Raw genomic sequence first — 22,453 nt, 5'->3', positions numbered from 1 at the left:
TGACATTGTATGGATGGATGAAAAGGTATATTTGTATAATTCATTAATATTTTCTTTTGCTAACATTAGATATTTACTTTGGTGAGTATGGGTTCGCTCATAATCTGTTCACTTCTCCCATTGGAATTGATCCACTCAGCACCTGTTGCCAGTCTCTTAAAGAGGCGTGGCAGTGGCGGACCCCACATGGCACAGAAACATGAAGTTACTCGTCTCGGTTCTAAACCGTCTCTGGTTCAGTTTAGTCATGTACTGACTATGATTAAGCCTCCAGTGTGTGTGTGTGTGTGTGTGTGTGTGTGTGTTTGTGTGTGTGTGTGTGTGTGTGTGTGTGTGTGTGGCTGGATTTCCACAGGTCCCAGCACCACCTGTCAGGAGGACTCCTGTGCCAACATGGGGATTTGTATCCAGCAGTGGGAGAATTACACCTGTGACTGTTCCATGACCTCCTACACTGGTACACAGTGCAATGACCGTGAGTACTGATCTCCCTATTAATTAAATATCTAATGTCACACATGTATGACAGAGAGTGGACAAAATCACACCCACTAAAAGCTAAAAGATTTGTTTAGCTGACCAGTTAGCGAACAGCAAGCTAACATTAGCTAGCAGCTAAAACCCCTACATCACAATATATTTCAGATGTCAGTGTCACCTTTGGGATGTTTTCAGCACCAGGGGAAAAGGGATTTGTTGGAACGTTAAATATCAGAGCAGGTCTGTGTGTGTGAAAACATCCTCGGACCCTTGAGGGATTATTAAGTACTCGTATAGGTTCTTGGTATTGGTAAGAACCCAAATGTAAGTATTTTTACTTAGTCTTAAAAAAAGTGGTATCGGTGCATCCCTAGTTTCTGATTACATAATCATTTAGGTGTATGGTGTCTACTGTAATTACGGTATAACCATTCTCAGACGTTTTCTGTCTAATAAGGACCACATTATTAGACAGAAAATTATTTTTTGTCTAATTTGATTCAAAGTAAGGTTTATTACATTTTATTAATGTACTAATTACAGCATAATTTAGGTGTATGGTGTCTAAATAGGGTATAACTATTTGTTTACTGTCCAGTAAAGACCACATTATTTCTAGTTTAGAAATTAGGTCTAATTTGATACAATATGTCTTATTACATCTTATTTATTGACCGTGAAATAAAGTGTGACAGAAACCACAGCAGAACACAGTTAATTAGGAACGGCACCAGGTTTGTTCTAGCTGGTACCAATCTATTAAAATATACATTCAAAAAACATACTCTAGACATCTCTGCAAGTGTATATCATCAAATATGACCTTTGCTGGAATTCAATCCAGGTATGAACATTTGTGTGACAGAGACAAGCGCCAAGACTATTCATCAATCAATGTGGAAGTGCCAAAAACCAGTTCCGCCTCAGCTCCATCTATGCCCCACCTCCTGCCCATTTTTAGATTAGCTGGGAGTTATGCAACATCAGGCACTGCCAGGATGGCAGCCACCCACTCTCAGCTATATTCAGGGAGACTATGTCCATATTTTATAAAGTCTATAGTCTTTATGCACAGCAGCCCCAACTTTAATTCTGGCCTGATGATGGGATGGGTCTCAGAGTGAGAGCAGTTTGAAAAGGGGCAGGAGATAAAGCTTAACATAATTTTATATTTTTTATATTTTTAGCTTTTTATTCCTTCCCTGGGTGGTGGAGATAAGAGAGGATGATGGGACCTGGTTTGCCTCTGTGTTAATACACTGTTGATAATTGGAGGATAATGTGTTTGTTGACCTTCACCTTGCCCGTCTGCCTTGGTCTTTGTTTGTGTAGGCTTCGCACCTCACTGTTCTGCCTTGCATAAATCAAGTTCAAGAGGTTAAAAAAAAGCAAGACAGCAAGAACTAAAGAGTAAATGGCGGGGGGATGGGTGCCATGCATCACACTGGATAGTTCCTGAGATTAGAGAGGCTAATCATTTCTGAAGAGCATACTTCATGTTAATGTGACAGGCCTTGCTGTGTATTTCTGCTGAGGAGCCGTCTTGGTGGTGCTTAATTTTGCTTTGATAAAACTGTTGTGTTGGTATCAACAGCCACCCCAGAGATTTAGACCGGGCCCTGAAGGAACTCGTTTTTATAGCAGAGGATGTCCTCTGATTATTTCTCATGTGTGTTGACATAACCAAGAATCATTCTGTTTGTCTGGCCAATTCCAGACCAACCAACTTTCCAAAAAAAGGAAAAAGAATAAAATTTCTAGATGTGATGATGATTTTTGACAGTGAAAGTTGGTTATTGGTTATATTGGAAATTGATTATTTCTTAGAATGGGATGCTTTGCCTAAAAAAAACAACTAATAATTCAGTTGTTGTTTTTCTCGCAAGCTGTAGAGCTTGGTGTTAACATGGTCTTTAATATGCTTTCTTCTCAGCCTGATCTCTCTCCATAAACTCAAAATATTTTGAAGCGATCTTTCTCCTCTCCACTCTACAGAACGTCTCTCTCTCTCGCGCTCTCTCTCCTCGTGAGTATGTGTGTGTGTGTGTGTGTGTGTGTGTGTGTGTCTGTCCGTCAGTCTCTCTCTCCTGTGCCTGATCGAGTGTCTCGCTGTAGACACAGCTGAGAAGTCAAGACAGTCAAAATCACTATAAACCTGGTTTTATTTTGAAATTTGTTTTAATTTGTAAAGTATCCAGCTGCACTATGGCCTTCCTGTATGTGATTACCTACCTGGCAGCACACCACCTACGTCCAGCAGCTGGTAACAAGTCATTAGTTAAAACTAAAAAAGGTGTCCGTTCATCCTAAAAAAAAAAAATCAAAGTTGCCAGAATTGCCAGTCTTGCTGTTCTTGGACTGAAGACAAGACCTGCGATGCTAAATAGTCTTTCACAGGCTGCTGAGGCAGGTCTCTACCTTTAACTCCTCTGAGTGTTCAGCTTCACGGAAAGCTTGCACACTGCTGGGAAAAAATTGAATGAGTCCATGTGATCTACTGAACAAGCCAAATACCCATCCAGTTGTTTGGTGCCATCTTGTGTTTTGACTGCTGGCAAAGAAGAATTCTATTGTACTCTTGACTAACTAACTACTCTTGCATCTCAATGATTGCATTACATTTTGAGGGACTAGTTTCTCAGCAGCGACGGAATTTTACTTTGCTCCGGTTAGTAGTATTGCGCCGAAAAGTAAACAGAGAAGTGCATTACAGTTGGGACACCTCGGGAAACCAGATCCAACACTTCTCAACACATCTCACTCTTAGGGTTCCTTGCGCGTGCTCTGATCTTGGTAAAAGGGTCTTTTTCTTCGATGCCCCTAGCACATGGAACGCTCATGGATCGCTGCAACAAACTCTGAGGTTAGAGGTACTCCCATCAGCTACTGTTTTTAAACATTTGATGTTTAATCTCCGCTCTTTAAATTGCAACTGTTTTTAGTTTTGCTTATGTTTATTTGTCATTGCAACTGTTTTTTGTGTATGACTCTTGATGTAAACCCCTCCTTATTTTTTTTGCCTGTTCAGAATTTGCTGGGAGTTTAGTTCAGTGGTACAGTGTGCGTTGGTCAACCATTGGTCTTTGGTCAGCTCCTTACAGATCATTCTAGACCGGTTTCTTTCCATATCTCTGCAAGGTGGTAAAAGTTGAGTGAAATGAAACACCTCACTCTTATCAAAGAACCGGGGATTACGTTAGGACCCAAAGTTCTTTTTGTAACGTCATTCAGTGTTTCACTATGGGAGATGTAGACCACTCCCGGATTGCATGAATCTCCCGAATCCATAAATCATATCGAGCCAATAGTCACACTGACCCTGGCGCATTTGCCTCCAGCACAGCTAGTGCCAAGGATGGGCCAGACAAATCCAGCCTGTAAAACCTCACCAAAGTGTGAGGCGTAGCCCAACTTGCCGCCACACAAATTTCCTGCACTGACACCCCTGAAAAGGGCACATGAAGTGACCATTCCCCTTGAGCTCCCAGGTCCTGGAGGGCCTGCAAACCTTTACACCCGTATGCATTCAGGTTCCACCCCTCATGGGCCAAGCCCAGAGCACTATGCGGTCTGGATGGGGGTGGTAGAACCCCCCGCATGCTTGGGAGAGAAGGTCTCTGCTTATGGGGAGAGGCCACAGCTCCCGACATGGGTCATCACTGTGGGCCAACGCCACTCTCAATCGCCTTTCCAGCATCTTTTCTGGCATTGACACACAGTGAATGCATGGCTGAGGGTCAGCCAGCGCTGCCTGAACGCCGATGCAGGGTATGCACATCGGATGAGGGTCTCTGCCCAAGATAATTCTCCACAAGACGCGGGGCACAGGTGGGATACAGCCTCACTAGCCTTCGGTTCCGAACCTTTCTTTCCTTTGCCAAACAGCTTATTCTGCTATTGACTCGTTTAGTGTTTGGTGGATTGGATGATTGAAGTTTGAAGAAACAAGACATACTGGCAATTTAACAATTTATTCATTTCACAAACAGGAGCCTCAGTAGCGTGTGGAAGAACCATACACAGCCACAGCGGCCTGGCACCTCCTCCTCATGCTGGTCACCAGCCTGGTCACACACTGCTGTGGGATGGCATCCCATTCTTCAACCAGCATTTGTCGCTAGTCAGCCAACGTGGTTGTGTTGGTCACTCTGGCACGAACAGCACGCCCAAGCTGATCCCACAAGTGTTCAATGGGGTTGAGGTCAGGACAGCTGGCAGGCCATTCCATCCTCTCCACCCCCACATTCTGGAGGTAGTCTCTGATAAACCTGACCTGTGGGGGTGAGCGTTATCATCTTGGAGGATAGAGTTCGGTCCCAGACTGTGGAGATATGGGATTGCCACTGGTTGCAGAATCTCATCTCTATATCTCTCTGCATTGAGATTGCCTCCAATGATGACAAGCCTTGTTTTTCCAGTGAGGGAGATGCCGCCCCACACCATCACACTGCCTCCACCAAAAGGTGTTACTCTATCGGTGCAGCAATCAACATAGCGTTCTCCGCGTCTTCTCCACACTTTGACCCTATGATCCATCTGCCGTAGGCAGAATCTGGACTCATCACTGAACATAACGTTCCTCCACATGTTCAGGTTCCAGTGCACGTGTTGCCGACACCAGCGCAAACGGGCCTGACGGTGAAGGGCAATGGCAGAGAAGATTTGGCAAATTTTTCATGGGTGCAACCCACATACTCAGCGCTGCTGCTCATCCCACAAATGCATGTTCCTTACAAATGGGGCACCATTTGAAAGGGAACTAAACAGGCTTTCCAATGGTTTATTGCCATAAGATTTATTGCCAAAAAGCATTGTTACCACAGAGAAATAATCTACCAAACACAAATTTCCTTACTTTTTGTGCAAAGTTTATATATACATATGCTACTATGTTGTATATTCATGTCATTGTTATGCTATGGACTACACTATATTACCATCAAGGACATGAATTTATTGAGGAAATGAAAATTTGCCAGGAATGTGATGTTTATTCAAAAAAAGAGCTTTATTAACACACAACAAACACAGCCTACACAACAAAAAAGACAATCACTGCGATGCACTGCGTATGGACACAACACATCTATTAATGCACCTGAAAAATAGTCACATTGACCAAAACGGATCTAATCTAATAAGTCTTACCCTCTTTCTTCTCGCTGGACTCCGAGCTGAACTCTTCACAGCTTCCGCCTGCGATATAAGATCTGGTTGTTTCTACCTGAAGCTCCTGCTTACTGTCTCGTAATTACAGGCAGCTGGAAAACAATTAAATGAGAGTGGTATGAATAAAAAAAAACATAAGTCACAGTAAAATTAAACAAGGACTGAGAAAACAGGAAAAGTTACTTACACACAATGCCGTCATTGTCAGCATCATGTAAATCTGGACTTGCAGACATAGCTCCGAGCAAATAGGTCACGGCCTCGTTATGAGGCGAGGTTAGTTTGTGAAAACAAAATGTACGGTATGTATTTCTTTATACAGCAGAATGAAAGCATATTCTTTAAATCTTACCCTTACTCCGGTTCGTAGCGCCTACAATTTGTCTCCGAGTTGTGAAGACGGCGTACTGTTTCCTGTAAATTACAAGACCAAAAAAATACAATTTTATAAAGCAACTTGACACGGGCTTAGCTCTGCCTAATAATGAATCGCGCTGAAAGCAGGCAGCCAGGCACGCAGCTATGCTGCTCGCGTTTACACTTGCGTGCATGGTGGAGTTTAAGACATTACTACCAAAGTCTAAGTAGCTTGTTTAACATCCAAATACAGTCATTGTACTTCTCAAGAGTTAATAAACAGTACAGACTAGCTTGCTGTTTCATTAATAATCATATACTTACGTTGTCTTTTCCTTTTCTGTGGGCGCATCTTTACGGAGCCCCGGAGGTGACATGGAGGAGAAAAAAAAGCGCTCCGTACATCTTGAACAACTCCTGCGTGTTTCCTTTTTAGGTGCGTGATAAGCAAGTGAAATTTGACAGAGTGTATAGACAACTCTTTTACCAGTTGGCCTGAAATACTTTTGAGCTTGAGGACTCATCTCCATCCGCTATTTTTCAAATCAAAGCAGTGAAGGCAGGGGTAGGGGCAGAGTGATAGAGAAAGACAAAGAGGATAGCAGATTAACCAGCAGGGCGCGAACAGCGCACAGACTGGTGTGGAGGTGAATTACAGTATGTTTTAATGGAATACTGGGAAAGTTTAATAACAATAGCACAATTGAAGTCCAGATTATAAGGCCATTTCAGCAGCGCCAACAGCTTCATATGCCATGGACATGTGAATATGGTGCTGAATTTGCCAGTCCATCCATCCATCTTCGTCCGCTTATCCGGTATCGGGTCGGGGGGGTAACAGCTCCAGCAGGGGACCCCAAACTTCCCTTTCCCGAGCCACATTTGCCAGTATTTTAAGAAAACAAATGGTTGGGACTTTGTCATGCAATGACAAAGCTGATATGCTTTATGTGAAGCACAGTGTTATGGTGTCAGCAGAAAGACTTATCTTGGAAAACTGTACAGTGGTGCCTCTGTCTCCTTTCCACCAGACAATCTTGGATGAGCAAGACCAAAGAAAGGTCGCTATAGTCATGCCACTATGCACAGTGGTTGAGCTCTAAGAGACTGTGATGTTGTTTGCATGTAATGCACATTTTAAATATTTTCTGCTTTCCCCTTTCAAAATGCTTTAAAGAAGACACTGGAGCCAACCAGCTTCACACTGTGAAGTAATGAGAACAGAACAAAACTAATTTTGCAATTAAAATGTATATTATTTTATATGCTGTGTTTAACGAACCATCTGAAAAGTACTGAAGTTATAGAGGCTTATTGTGAAACCATAGAACTACCGTAATTCCTCAAATAAAAACTGGGGCCTTTATTTACCTGAACTGCAGAAGGTAACAGGCTTTTATTTTTGGAGCAGGCTTTTTGTTAGAGGCAGGCCTTTATTTCTAATTCCATCTGTTTGATAAGTATAATTGTTTTAAATAAACTGTTTTAAATTAAAAGTCATAGCGCTCCAGTGGACAGAGATCATTCATTTTTTAAGAAACATTTGCAAAAACATATTTATTTATGCAGGTAAGTCGATTGAGAACAAATTCTCATTTGCAATGACGACCTGTCACATTCACACATTCATACCTGGAAGCTGCCCAGTACAACCACAGTCTGATTCACTGGCCACTGAGCAGCTCCACTGGAGCGGTTGGGGTTAAGGGCCTTGCTCAAGGGCACCTCATTGGTGGTAATGAGGGAGGGACACTTTCCCCACCAACATTTTATCTTGTTGGTGTGGGGATTGAACCTACAACCTCCCAGTCCCAAGCTAGCTTCTTTAACCTTTAGGCCGCCACTGCCCCATATAATAGCACCATATACAACAATAGCCAGAAGGGCTCCAGCTAGCCTTGCTCTGCTCTTGTCGGCTAATCTTGTCAGATCATCCTTCTGTTTCTTCCAGTATCGGATTCTCCTGGGGTCAATGTCGAAATGTCTCGCAGCTTTTTCACCCGAGTTTTCCTCTGCATACTTTAAAATGCTTTGTTTAAATTTTAAATCAAATTTTTGTCTCGGTGCCATGCTCCTCAAGTTCGTTTTCAACAAGTTGTTGAAAGGTCCGTCACTAGCACTCATTTGTGTCTCATTTGACCCATGTTACATCCAATGTAGCTACTGCTATCTATTGGCACCTGTATATTACTACAAACTACACTTGGCTGAGTAACACATACAGCCGCATTGACTAAAATACCGGTAGGACAATAATATTTTACATGAGTACCATAATCCAGAAAAACAAAAAGCATGAATATATTGTTGGATCTGTTAAGTTAAATCGGTAGAATTGTACATTACGATGAACTTGAATTTTATTTTTACTTAATATTATATGAAAGGCACTTAGCCACACTATTTTTCCCTTTATTTATTTGTCTGTGTTAACCACGCACCGGCCACTATCAGAGGGCCGGCATTTAATTGTTTTTTTATTTGAGGAATTACGGTATGTCACTAGGTACTGTCATACGTACTTTTAAAGCTGTTATTTTTCATTTTGTATCAATCAGCAAAAAAGGTGTAACTTTGCACGTCCTGGGAAATGACCGTTGCACATCCACACATCGCAATGTCGATTCTGGAACGATATTGTGCAGCCCTATACAGCACCTTACCACTACATGACATCAGTTCAGAGTTAAGCGTATTATTCATATGTCCTCCTCCTGCTCTGTTCAGCTGGGACGACGTACATCTTTGGCAAAGGAGGAGGCCTTATTAGATTCAAGTGGCCAGCCAATGAGAGACCGAGCACCAGGACGGACAGGCTGACTGTTGGCTTCAGCACCTCCCTGAAAGATGGCATCCTGGTCAGGATTGACAGTGCACCAGGTCTGGGGGACTATCTTATGCTGCACATAGTAAGTTCACACACACACACACACACACACACACACACACACACACACACACACACACACACACACACACACAGTTTTTCTCATTTATGTTGGTAATGTCTCAGCTTTTCCTTAGTTCCCACTCCTCATCATCTAGTGTAATATTCAGATCCCTTCCCCATGTCTTCTTGAGGGCTGACCAGACTCCATCCTCCAGGATCTGCATAAGCATAGAATAATACACAGAAGCCTTGTGACCTTTCCCATAGTGCTGGGAATTTGTATCATGGTATTTTTTAGGATTCTGGTGGTTTCACGTTTTATCATGGTATTTATTTTCTTTTGCGTGACTGGGCCTTTATTTGGCTTATAATGGCTTATTCTACTGTCAGGAGTACATAGAATATATATATATATATGAAAATAAAAAAAAAATTTCAATGTCATCATGTTTACTAAAGGCTTTGATTACTATATAATAATAACGCTATATGAAGGAGAATATGAAGTAAAATAAACTTAAATCAAATATGTACACATACCAACAACTTTAACATTGCTTCCTTTTCAAAACAAAATAGTTGTAACTTAAGATACCTTAGATTCATTGTTGTGTTTCAAAGTTAGTACCATGAGTGAGAAAGGTAGGCAGTTAACAGGGGTCTGTCGTAACTTCAGCTGTAGCGCTCTCCGCGGCAATGCTACTCTCCGCGGCATACAAATATCTTTACACATTATTTTAAATATAAGAAAGAGAATGTGAAAAGAAAGTTACAGTATTACTACATATTTGTTTTGGTGACTCACTAACAGCTCTTCATAATACAATTATAAGCATTACAAAGATTTTTTTTTTCTTTTTTAAGTAATCAATATTGTGACAAATGTATTTTTATTAATTACGAGTGCTGTCAGTTAAACGCGTTACTAATGGCGTTAACGCAAATCCATTTTAACGCCATCAATTTTTTTATCGCGAGATTAACGTTCTTTTTGGCATAGCAAACTTTGTAGTTTTTTCACATGCTGTTGCAACAACTAGTAACGTTAGAAAAACTACAACACCACACCAGATCTAGCTAGACCGGAAACAAAACAACAGGCATGCCGCACACACTTGTTTGGGCTTGCGAGCCGGCCAAAGAGTAGTAGGCTAACGTTACGTTTTGAGTGGACGGCGAGCACGAGACGCCGAAATGGATGCCAATAAGATTCTGAATGGAAAGTTTACTTTTAAAAAGTTGCCAAATGGTTCCATTGACAAAACCAAAGTGTTCTGTGTGTTTTGTCGTTGTGAACTGAGCTATCATCGCAGCACGTCCAGTCTGAAATATCACTTGATGGCCAAGCACACAGCTGATGCGAATTCTCCACCCCCTCGTCAAAGCCAGGCGACAAAAGCACAAAGCAAGCCGATCCACTTTTCCATGTTGATAAGAGCATTAAAATGAGAAAAAATAATTGGACATTATTGGATTGAATAGGGACATTTAGAATAGATAAAAATGTGTGATTAATTGCGAGTTAACTATGTCATTAATGCGATTAATCGCGATTAAATATTTTAATCGTTTGACAGCACTATTAATTACCTTACGGTTACATTACAGTCCAGCTCAGCAGAGCAGCCGTACCACCCTCATATTTTAATGCTTTTACTGGCATCTACCATGATAATTCAATTCAATTTTATTTATAGTATCAAATCATTACAAGAGTTATCTCTACAGATAGGTCTAGACCTACTATTTCTTTTTTTTTTTAAAGATTATTTTTTTGGGGGTTTTCCCTTTATTAAGTAGTGACAGTGGATAGACACGAAAGGGGGAGAGAGATGGGGGATGACACACAGCAAAGGGCAGCAGGTCGGATTCGAACCCCTGCAGGATTCAGCCAACATGGGGCAAACGCTCTTACTGGGTGAGCTAGATTCCACCCCTAGACCACATGCTATAATTTACAAAGACCCAACAATTCCAGTAATTCCCCCAAGAGCAAGCATTTAGTGTGACAGTGGCGAGGAAAAACTCCCTTTTAGGCAGAAACCTTGAGTGGTGAGGAAAACTTCCTTTTAGAGAGAAACCTCGGACAGACACAGGCTCTTGGTAGGTGGTGTGTGACAGTGCCGGTTGGGGGTGTGATGAACAGTGACAATTATAGTCACAATAATGATGTGTGATGTAAAAACTTTTGATATCCACACAGTGATCATAGTTCAATAATACAGCCATAATACACTGCAGATGCTTCAACCACGGCAAGTGAATACAAAGGACTGTAGCAAGTGTGTTTGGCTGACAAGTTAAAATGTAAGTTTGATTGAATAAATTAATAATTTTGTTTTATCATTTCAGGAACAAGGCAAAATTGGAGTGACATTTAACATTGGCACAGTGGATATCAGTGTGCAGGAGAGCAGTACCCCAGTGAATGATGGGAAGTATCATGTTGTTCGCTTCACAAGAAATGGTGGCAATGCTACACTGCAGGTGGATAACTGGGCGATCAATGAACACTTTCCAACAGGTACAACATCTATTAATCAATCTAATCTGAAACTAATAATCTTTATTTTACATCTTTACTGTACACATATGCTGGCAATCATAATTGTTGCAAATCTGACAGTATCAGTTAACAATGAAAACCTGCTACTAAAAGTATAACAATATGGGTAAAAAAGGTAATAGGATCACGTCATTATGAAACAGTTGAGAAGGTCACTGGGCAGCATCTGCTTCCAACAGAAGAGTAACATTATTAATTTATCTGTTCAAGTCCTGCTTTTGTTTTCACCTTGTGTCTAACTAGTGCTTTTAAGCATTTAAACAGTGCTTTAAAATACTTTGAGTGAACACATGATGGAGTATATCTGTCAGTGCAGTAAAAGATTGAAGGAGTAAAACACCCACAAAAAAACCCTGTCCATACAGCCAATGTCCAGCACTTCTCAGGCATTTACTCAGCTTTTTCCTACAGTACACCAATCCCACTCAATTTGCATTAAATTAACTGTCTAACGCAGAGCTCTTCAATAGGGGGTCCAGGACCCCTAGGGGTCCTCAGAGTTACTGCAGGGGGGACACCAATTTATTGTTAATTAATTTATTGTTAAGTTGTTATCGAAATATTTAAATGTCAAAACGTGTCAAAAAAATGTCAAAATGTCAAAACATTAATGATAGGCTTACTGACCCAGTCACTAAGGTAGCCATCCACACATCTACAGATACAGTTAGTCCTAAGGATTCACTTTGCTTTCAATTCAATGTTTAACATTAAAACATGATTTATAAAATTATGCCAACAATTATTATTTTAATAGCTTAGTATTCTATGCACCTGGAAGGTATGTATATATGCTTTAGGCTGCCCACACTTTATTGTAGGCCCAGTTTAATATGCAACTTAATTTTATACAGCTAAGGGGTCCTTGGCTGAAAAAACATTGAGGACCCCTGGTCTAATGGGTTATTGTGTTATATTTGAACTCTGTTGACCTCTGTTGGTCTCCAACAGAAACTGCAACATGCAGTCTGTGGCACAGCTCTCCTTGAAATTTGGTGGTCTGGCAATACATTTTTAGTCAAACCTTAAAGGGAACATTTGCCACCTTTAATGTGGATGTCAAATCAGTACTGATGGCATATGTAGTATATTAAAGGTGTGTGCTATATTGACTGAGAAAGTGAGTTCTCTAGCTCATGGAGTCGTGGCAGCTGTGCTTACATGTACCAGGATGCATTGTGCGCAACGGCAACTTTGATTAGTTCTGTTTGCTTTTTAGAGAAACATCAACAAAGGAAATATTCTTACACCTAAACAGAAAAATCCAACCGTACATTTTCTGAATTCAAGTTGGTCTCTTTCACCGAACAAAGACTAGATTAACTACCTGTTAACTCATCATAAAACACACTTTATTCAAACTGTACAGAAACAAAATAAAGCTCATCAAATCCACCTAAGTTAGTTGTTCCACTGTTCCCTCAACCATCAACTTTTTTCTTACTTCTAAATGAATCTTAATTTCACAAAGTAAGATGGGAAAATATGCCTGTTCCAAACACAGTTTTTCCCCCGTGGTCTCTCTCTGATGTCCTGGCTCATCGTTGAACAACTGACTGGTAAACATCGGTACACTGCCGGCTCTCACTCCTTCGAAAGCAGACCAAAATAAAATGATAAAAACAGCCCCAAAATTGCCCTGCCGGTCTTGGTTGTCTTTTCCAGTTAATCTTCAGGGTCCTGAAGATGGTCTCCAGCACACCTCTGTTTACATGACGAAATACACATACAGCCCTGTGAGAGCTGTCGTCAGCGAGAGTATCCAGCTAAAACATGGCAAAAACTGCCCACATTGACATTCATTGCAGCATAATGATTTAGTTTTTTTGCATCAAAGGACAATTTGAGCAAAGGCACCACCAGTTGTGTTTGCTCTCAGAAACTCAAGTTCTAAATGGCTCACTGCGGCCGTCCATATCCTCCCCGTTGCATCTGCAGCCTCACTCGGCCTCTCTCTGGCAGCTGAATACGAGTCAGTCACAATACTTTGAAATGTACACTGTAAAAAATCTTGTCCATAACATCCTCTCACTGATGGAAAGATATCTAGTTTGCAATGCAAAAGAAGAGAAAAGGAAAATTTGGCATTGCGCCCCCGGCTACCACCGCTGAAGTACGTTGTAGTTCTTCCGTCCTCCAGTTATGTTACTGGAGGACAGAAGTAGAGATTTTTGAGCTGCAGCCGGCTAAGCTTCAGAGATACAGAGAACATTGATATGAACATACATTATATAACCATAAATAAATATAGCTCTGTGAAAGTGTAGACCAATTTACTGACGCCCAAACCTTTTGCTTTGTCATTTAGCTTTGCTATCTTGCTAGTTGTTAACTCTGTAGTACGCTAAAGTTAACTGTAAACTCTATTGTCCTCCGTAGACCGCTAGTTGTTAACTCTGTAGTCCTCTGTTAATAGTCCACTAGTTGTTAACTCTGTTGTTGTTGTCCTCTGTTAATAGTCCACTAGTTGTTAACTCTGTTGTTGTTGTCCTCTGTTAATAGTCCACTAGTTGTTAACTCTGTAGTCCTCTGTTAATAGTCCTCTAGTTGTTAACGCTGTAGTCCTCTGTTAATAGTCCACTAGTTGTTAACTCTGTTGTTGTTGTCCTCTGTTAATAGTCCACTAGTTGTTAACTCTGTTGTTGTTGTCCTCTTTTAATAGTCCACTAGTTGTTAACTCTGTTGTTGTTGTTGTCCTCTGTTAAAGCAACAATAAATAACTTTTCCCACTTCGGTCTCCCTACAGGTTGGAAGCAGAATTGTCCATTACATTACATTATGCAAGTTTGCCAGATCGGGTAGTGGATCGGTAGTTCGAATGAACTGGACAATGTAGTGTAATGGACAATTCCGCTTCCAACCTGTAGGGGGACAGAAGTGGGAAAAGTTCTTTAGTGTTGCTTTAACAGTCCTCTAGTTGTTAACGCTGTAGTCCTCTGTTAATAGTCCACTAGTTGTTAACTCTGTTGTTATTGTCCTCTGTTAATATTCCACTAGTTGTTAACTCTGTAGTCCTGTGTTAATAGTCCACTAGTTGTTAACTCTGTTGTTGTTGTCCTCTGGTAATAATCTGCTAGTTGTTAACTCTGTTGTTGTTGTTGTCCTCCGATAGTAGTCCACTAGTTGTTAACACTGTTGTTGTTGTCTTCAGTAGTCCATTAGTTGTTAACTATGTTGTTGTTGTTGTTATCCTCTATTAGTAGTCCACTAGTTGTTAAAGGACAATTCCAGCGCAAAACGAACCTAGGGGTTATTAACAGATGTGTACCCACTCTGTCACATAAACTGTCTGTACACTTACAAAGTTCTCAATGCTTTGGTTGACATTTAGGCACCCTCATTATGCTACTGTTGAAGTTTGGTGATATTTTGAGCCTTTTTAGTGGTATAAATAGCGATTTGTTTTTACTTTCCCTGTGCCCCGAATACTAGCGTTGTTAACTCTGTAGTCCTCTGTTAGTAGTCCGCTAGTTGTTAACACTGTTGTTGTTGTTGTTGTTGTTGTCCTCCATTAGTAGTCCACTAGTTGTTAACTCTGTAGTCCTCTGTTAATAGTCCGCTAGTTGTTGTTGTTGTTGTTGTTGTCCTCCATTAGTAGTCCACCAGTTGGTAACTCTGTTGTAAGTGTTCTGCTTTAGTAGTCCACTCGTTGTAAACCCGCAGTCTGCAGGCGCCAATGTAGGGCTGTATGTGTGTGTGTGTGTGTGTGTGTGTGTGTGTGTGTGTGTGTGTGTGTGATATGTCCTATGTCTGTGTTTGTGTACAGGCTCAACTGGAGCACGTCCGTTTGATTTGGGATTTGGGAATAAATAATTGATTCCATTTAACATTACAATATGGATTTTTATTTATAGATATGATTCATATAACTTGCAAGGAATATAGGGTCTGGTCTACCCAACCAGTAGACTCACAACCATGGCAACACTTCAAAAGTAGCCCAATACCAACGGTTTATAAGCTACCTGTGTATGGTTTGTGGGGGCTGCCTGTGATTTGATGTCCTTGTTGCTATAGAGATGGAAACGCTGCATTATAGAGATGGAGACGCATGACGCGTTCATGACCATGGGTGTAAAAAAAAAGAACAAGATACATCATTGGCATGAAGCCAAAAAAGTTCTGATGAATTTGAAATGTTATCGGACTGAATGTATCAAATTCTGATAGTGAAACAAGTCATTTTGTGGGGTTAGGAATGATGCAAAACTATTTGTTGTGATGTGTGGAATGGTGACATATTTACTTTATTTTATTTGCTTCATGTATTAAATAATAACTGTTATATATTTGTATCTATCTTTGTTCACAAATAGGGACATTAAGAAAGTAACCTTACTTATGCTGTAATTCCATTTTTTTTTTTTACTAAAAATGTATTCTAAATCAGCTAAAATCATTTAAACCTATTGTAAATGTTAATATTTTCTCCCGGTGACATGATGCTGATGACCATTAAATGTCTTTATAAATGTCTTTTTAAACTTTAAAGGGAACAGTGACATTGAACGCTATCAAATGGCCAATAAGAAAATTCCTTTCAAATACGCCAGACCAGTAGAAGAGTGGCTACAAGAGAAAGGTAATTATTTAAAAAATGTTTCTATGCTTACAGTATGTTTTTACTATCCTGATATGTGAAAAAGTCATCTGCACATAAAAGATTAAATGAATGCTCATTGTCTCTATTTAAAGATATAATATGTAATATTTCTGCATTAAAATGTCTAAAACGACTTTACCTTAGCTATAGTTGTGTACTATCTCAAACGTTTCTAACAATGTTAAAACCCAGAGAAATCTGTAATATTTATCGATGACACAGCATGTTACTTGGTCGCCTTTCGTTGGCGCCATATAACCTGTGACCCCTCTAGCTGCTCTAACTTCTGTTCAAACACAGAAAACAGAAAACAGACGATTCATGGATCATAGCATATTTGTAAATCAAACAATGTCAAAGAATTATGCTAAGCAACAGTAATATTTTTTTTCTCATGTATTGCATGCCACTTTGCAACACAGTAATACAGCAGAGACTTAATTTATTGATATGATATTTCATTATTGATCCAGCTGAGCTTATTACAATTGCTACGTTGACATGCTAATGCTTGGTGGCTAAACCGTACGTGATATTGTGGTTTTAGATGCTGGCTAATGTTAGCTTGCTTGCTCGCTAACTGGTCAGCTACAACCACAAATCTAAGTAATTATGTGGTAAAAATGGCGGTGATTTCATTAGAATGACATGAATAAACGTTAGTAACCCTAACCTGAATAAAACTAATAGATTAACTTGTCTGTGAAAAGATGCATTTTATTCAGCAATGGTGGTTAAATGAAGGAAACCACTCCCACGCAACTTCAGAACTTGTTTAAAGTCTGTGTTTAAACTAGGGCTGCACAATTAATGTTATCACAAACCCGATGTGTGCGATTACATAACCGCGATTTAATAAACAAAGAGGTGTGCTGTGTGCGTGTCACATTGTAACACCTTTCACTTTACCAATAGTATTGACAACATATGAAGCCACTGTGTCTTAAGAAGCTTTTTTATTATTCACTGTTGGTCCCATGGCTTGAAAATTTCACTTTATGAGGTTTTTTAACATTAATATGCGTTCCCCCAGCCTGCCTATGGTCCCCCAGTGGCTAGAAATGGCAATAGGTGTAAACCGAGCCCTGGGTATCCTGCTCTGCCTTTGAGAAAATGAAAGCTCAGATGGGCCATTCTGGAATCTTGCTCCTTATGAGGTCATAAGGAGCAAGGTTACCTCCCCTTTCTCTGCTTTGCCCGCCCAGAGAATTTGGCCCACTCATGAGAGAGAGACATCATGGCTTTCAAACGAGTAAAGTGGCAGTTGGTCAAGGCCACACCCCCACCCTCCACCTTGCCCCCTCCTCTCTCCTCCTCAATAGCTACAGACACAGAAATGGCACATCCTAAGTAAAGCTCATTGTGGGACGGCTCTAGTGGCTGTAATTCTGCACCAAGGCTTTCGGGAAAGAGACTTCAGATACAGTATTAGGGGACCACTAAGGTCTATATAAAACAGACTTCAGATACAGTATTAGGGGACCACTAAGGTCTATATAAAAGCATCCAAAGAGCACCATGTCGTGGGACCTAACTCACTTTACATCGTCTTTGCTATCTCTTTTTACTCCCGCTCCGACACCGCTCACCCCTCGCTCCCCTCTCTTGTTTCACCACTCAAACATCAATGTCACTCACTGCCTTTCTCACTCTCACTAATGCCTGATTTATGGTTCTGTGTTGAATCTTTGTTGAATCTGCCCTCTGAATTACGCTACCCCATGTATTAAACGCTAACCTCGTAACAACATTGACAAAAGATATCTTTTGTCGTAGTCTCTGTTTAGGCAGTAGAGCGTGTGTTGTGTATGGTCACATGAGTATCAGAAGCATATGCAGACTTTAAGAAGATGCTGTACAAAGTATATTTTGTAACGTAATCACTCGTTATTATATTACACCCATCTTAAAAGTCATTGTTTATAAGGGCACACAAAATGTATTATTTTAATAAGATTATGTATTTTTGCTATCCATTGTTCTATTGATTTAATTTGTAAGGTTCAGCAAAGCAAAAAGGTCTATTTTGAAAATATTTTTTTTGTTATTTAATTTTGTTATTTAAAAAAAGTATTATTTCTTATATTTCTTCTACAATATGACTTTTTCTCCAAATCATGCAGCCCTAGTTTAATTCTATGGTTTTGATTGAGAGACCCTTAGCAGCAGAAAATTACATATTATACGTTTAAGGCTTAAATTAATTATGTGATTGAGTCTCAAAAACAATGCTGTATTTGATTTAAGTATGCCAAAATACTTACTTTGTCCCTGAAGATACCACAATAATGTAAGTCATAAGATATTCATATCAACTTATTTTTGAAGTTGTCATACCAAAATATTTTTCCATTTCTAACTACTAAACTGAATAACTGTAAATAAATAAGCCAATAAACAGTAAAATAATTCAATATATAATACATGTGAATGAGTTATGGTAATGAGAAATCTCTCATTATTATGGAATGTTTTCATAAATATTCATGGCATGGCTGTAGACTGAGGGTCCTATTTTAATCGTGCAAGTGCAACGACCAGCGCAAAGATTGTGGGCATTTTAAAGCTTACCTGCTATTTTGGTTCATGTATGTTCAGCAGCGCAATGTGCAAAAAAGCTTGGTGTGGTGATTAATTAAGCCAGTCACAAATTACTGTCACTGTGAAGTATGACTCAACAAATGAAGAGATCCTTCCAGGAAATCATATGGTTGTGGTTGCATGGAATCAAACGTAGATAATGTGGGGTCAAACCTCTACTTTCGCTTAAAATAAAGTTGCACAGGATTGATGAGCCTCTATAATCTGATAATTTCAACATTAACCGTCAGAATACTGAGTTTTAACTGACCAGTTGTGTAGACCAGGGGTTGATGTAGTGAAAGCCTATGTGAAGCCAAAACATCTGGATGGCCCCTTGCTGGCTGCAGTATAGGTCATAAGTCCTCCCCCTCCATCATAGTAAGTACAGTACACGTCAAATAATTTTTTTCCTAAAGATGGTTTCTGCCATTTTAGGTAGTTCTAATGACGCTGATGTTTGTTCAAGTGTTGAAAAAACGGGGTCAAACATCTCGTCTGACAGCTGGCAGTCTCTGGTTACAAAATTACAAGAATGTGGCGCCTGTATCCAGGATATTGTGGCTTTACATTTGTACATGGGGAGGAAGTGGAGATGTGTTGTCCATCTTTATGGTCTTTATGGTCTATTGTGCATAGGTGTCTGTCATTATTTTGATGCAGCCTAGTGTCATTTGCTGGTGATTTAATTAAGGCACACAATGGACAGCTGCGTGTAATAGACATTTAATGTGTTTCAGGAAGTGAAAATCCCTTTCATTTTGATTATTAACCATCCGACCGTCAAAACCATCCATCGTAGACTGACCAACAAAGGTTTCTGCTCCTGTAGAAGCCACAAATCTGTATGATATCAACCTTGTATTTAGAAAAACATGTTTTATTCGCAATATCATGGAGAAGTACTACACTACCCACAATCTTAAGTGTAACAGAAAAGATTGTTGGAACCCACTGTCTTGTCTTGTACAGTATTGTACAGTCTTGTCAGTGTTCTTTTGCATGATATCAAATGTATAATGGTCATGATTTACCTTGTAGCTGGCTGGCTAAAGACCTAATTTCTAGCAAAAAAACGACGTGTTTGCCACCTCGTGTACCAACCATGTGTTTGCGCCTCTCCTCCCACCCTTGCACAGTTTGCTGGGCACCAAAATACCACACAGATGGGCAAGACAAATTTCATTAGGAAAATCAAACCAAACTGTTGAAATACTGCTTGTGCTGGTCGTTCCGCCGCCACAAAAATAAAGCCCTTAGTCTTGATGTAAATAAATAGTGCAGCTAAAAAGGTATATTGAAATGTCTTTTCTCTGTTGACAATATCTTACATCTTGATGTCTCCTCTAGGACGGCAGCTAACAATTTTCAACACTCAAGCAACAGTCGGAATTGGTGGTAGTGATTACGGCAGGCCCTTTCAGGGTCAACTGTCTGGCCTTTATTACAATGGCCTCAAAGTGTTGAACATGGCTGCTGAGGGCAACCCCAACATCAAGATTAATGGAAGTGTGAGGTTGGTAGGTGATGTTCCCAGTGTGGCAGGCTCAGCCAGGACCACGGCCATGTCTCCAGAAATGTCCACTACCTTCATTGAGACTACAACCATGATGTCTACCACTACCACACGGAAACACAGATCCTCCTCAACTGTACAGGTATGGATACACTTCTATAATAACTATACATATAGGACATAAGACATACTCCAAACATTGAAGAAAAAATTGCATCAATAATTATTGCAACCCAAAAGGTTGATAAAGACATAGTCTCACATTGCCAGACCATCTCCACAGACCTATCTCTATATTTCTTTAAACAAATCACAACCATCATGGGCGGCACTAAGCCCGATAGTGAAGATAGCAATAGGAGAGGGACATGAGGCGTGTGATGTCAGGCTTTATCCCTGCAATGTACAGTACATACTTTGAGCCATGTAGTACATGTCATACAAGTTTACTCAATTCAGTAAATTTTCAGTAACCTGTAAGACGCATGTCAAATGGATGGTTTGAGTTAATTCTTATTAGTGCTAGAGATAATCTAATACGGCAGTGGGAATTTTAAACTGGCCTGCTTGAAGGTGATTCGTTGCTTAGTTCAATGCTCAATGCAAACAGCGTCTCGATCAACCTTGCCTTCTCAAGGAGTGTCTGTAAGTATAGGCCTTTGGGTAGTGCTGCATACAATTGCATCCACATGCATCCTAACTTACTGAATTTTGTAAATGGTCAGCCACCCTTGTCAGTATACTGGACAAAACACCGCTTTCTACAGTTCTATCTCACAGGCTCTGCCCTCTACTGGACTCTATGGGTAATACTCGCCTTGCCCTCACCATTGTCAATGCCACCCTCTATCCTCTATATCCACACTGCTACATCTGGCCGCAGATATAGAACTGTGATGTGTAGAAGGACTCGCTTTGGCAGAAGTTTTGTCCCTTCTGCCATAGCACTGCTGAACAAACCATCTCACTGACCTTGTAAAGATCTGGTGTTGTGCCTATATGCCTTTTTTATCTGTTGTGTGCAATGTAAGCGGGCCGGAGTCCGAGACCGACGTCCAGACCGCCGCTCCTGCCGAGGACACCCTGACACTGCCTGTGGTAATCGGCATTGAGTCAGCGGCTTCGTTTGCAGATGAAGAAGACAACAGCATTTCAAGGGCCGAGATAGGATATCACAACTGTTTATTAACGGAATGGATGGACAGATTGGGCTATTCTGCAAATATAAATTGTATCTGCTTTGCCCAGCGCCTGCGTTGGCACATTATGTGGAAAGGCTGTTCTTTTGCTTTTGGGATGGTGTGCTAGGTAGAGCCTTCTCATCTCTGAAGGCGTTGTCATCCGGCTAAGAGGGTGTGTGTACTGACAGCCATGTCGGTGCACCCTGGTTGCTTGTTGCTCTGCGGTGACCGCAGCACGGCTAATCTGTCCTTTGTTTCCAAGAACTTGAGGAGTTCATTCTGGTTGAGAGTTAATCAGTTAGATGCTTTTTATTGTCCACCCCGTGTAGGGCTCATGTCGGCAACATTGCATCTGCTTTGCCCAGCTTGTACGTTGGATACGTTATGCTTAACGCACGACCCCAATAAGTCACACTGAATGGCTGTTCGTGTGCTTCGGGAATGGTGTGTTCGGTAGAGCCTTGTCCAAAAAGTGCCTTACACTTTGTGAGTGCATCTCCACAACCTACACAAGACAACCTCCCACTTTGGTCCGTGTATACTCCACACATGGCGTCGCAGTCGGCGGCTGTGCTTGGTGGGGTGAGCGTTGAGGACTTATGTACGGCAGTGTCATGGTCTATGCCCTGTCCATTTATACGATTCCATTTCTTGGACATGGCAAGCTTCTTTTTCAGGGTCTGTGCTTGCTGGAACGACACAGTACTAGTGAAAAGGGATGCGGTATGTACCGTGTCTTTTGCTTGTACTTTAACCCCTGCAAGGTTAGGCCGTGGCTCTACCAGTTCAGTTTTTTACCAACTCGGTGAGCAGAGCCCACTTACTTCTCCGTTGTGGCAGAGTGGATTTTCAGAAGTAGGTGGGCTGCGGCATCTAGCCTTTATTCAGCCAGGATCAGTGTGGTTGGTTTGGGATAATGTCGCAACAGGGCGTTCATTCATCTGGCTCCACCCACTGTAGAGGCCAGAGCCTGTGTGAGATACAAGGGGTTAGACCTAGGGGTGTAGTCTAATTTTATATACTGTATATATATATATATATTTGTAATTTATTAAAATGTAGCCGGTTTCTTTTTACCACTCCATATAAAGTTTTTGTTATCCCGTCAAAC

General features: G+C 40.7%; 2 protein-coding genes across 2 annotated transcripts in view; one reads left to right on the top strand and one right to left on the bottom strand.

The window, feature by feature from the left end:
- LOC116036728 (uncharacterized protein C14orf93-like) overlaps positions 1-5,974 on the bottom strand; it is a 260,214-nt gene extending 254,240 nt beyond the window's left edge. Inside the window, exon 1 of the mRNA XM_031280328.2 lies at positions 5,837-5,974. Within this exon, the coding sequence (XP_031136188.1) occupies positions 5,837-5,863 (27 nt within the window). The 5' untranslated portion in view covers positions 5,864-5,974. The remainder of the gene's footprint in view (positions 1-5,836) is intronic.
- Positions 1-22,453, top strand: part of nrxn3a (neurexin 3a) — a 245,946-nt gene that overhangs the window by 182,860 nt on the left and 40,633 nt on the right. The window contains 5 exon segments of the mRNA XM_031280323.2: positions 356-475; positions 8,734-8,915; positions 11,249-11,420; positions 15,955-16,044; positions 19,996-20,303. Coding sequence (XP_031136183.1) covers positions 356-475; positions 8,734-8,915; positions 11,249-11,420; positions 15,955-16,044; positions 19,996-20,303 — 872 coding nt within the window.

Source organism: Sander lucioperca, chromosome 18 (assembly GCF_008315115.2).
Source record: "Sander lucioperca isolate FBNREF2018 chromosome 18, SLUC_FBN_1.2, whole genome shotgun sequence".
In the NCBI taxonomy this organism is placed as follows: Eukaryota; Metazoa; Chordata; class Actinopteri; order Perciformes; family Percidae; genus Sander; species Sander lucioperca.
The sequence above is the reverse complement of the archived record's forward strand: the minus strand, read 5'-3'. Positions and strand labels throughout refer to the sequence as shown.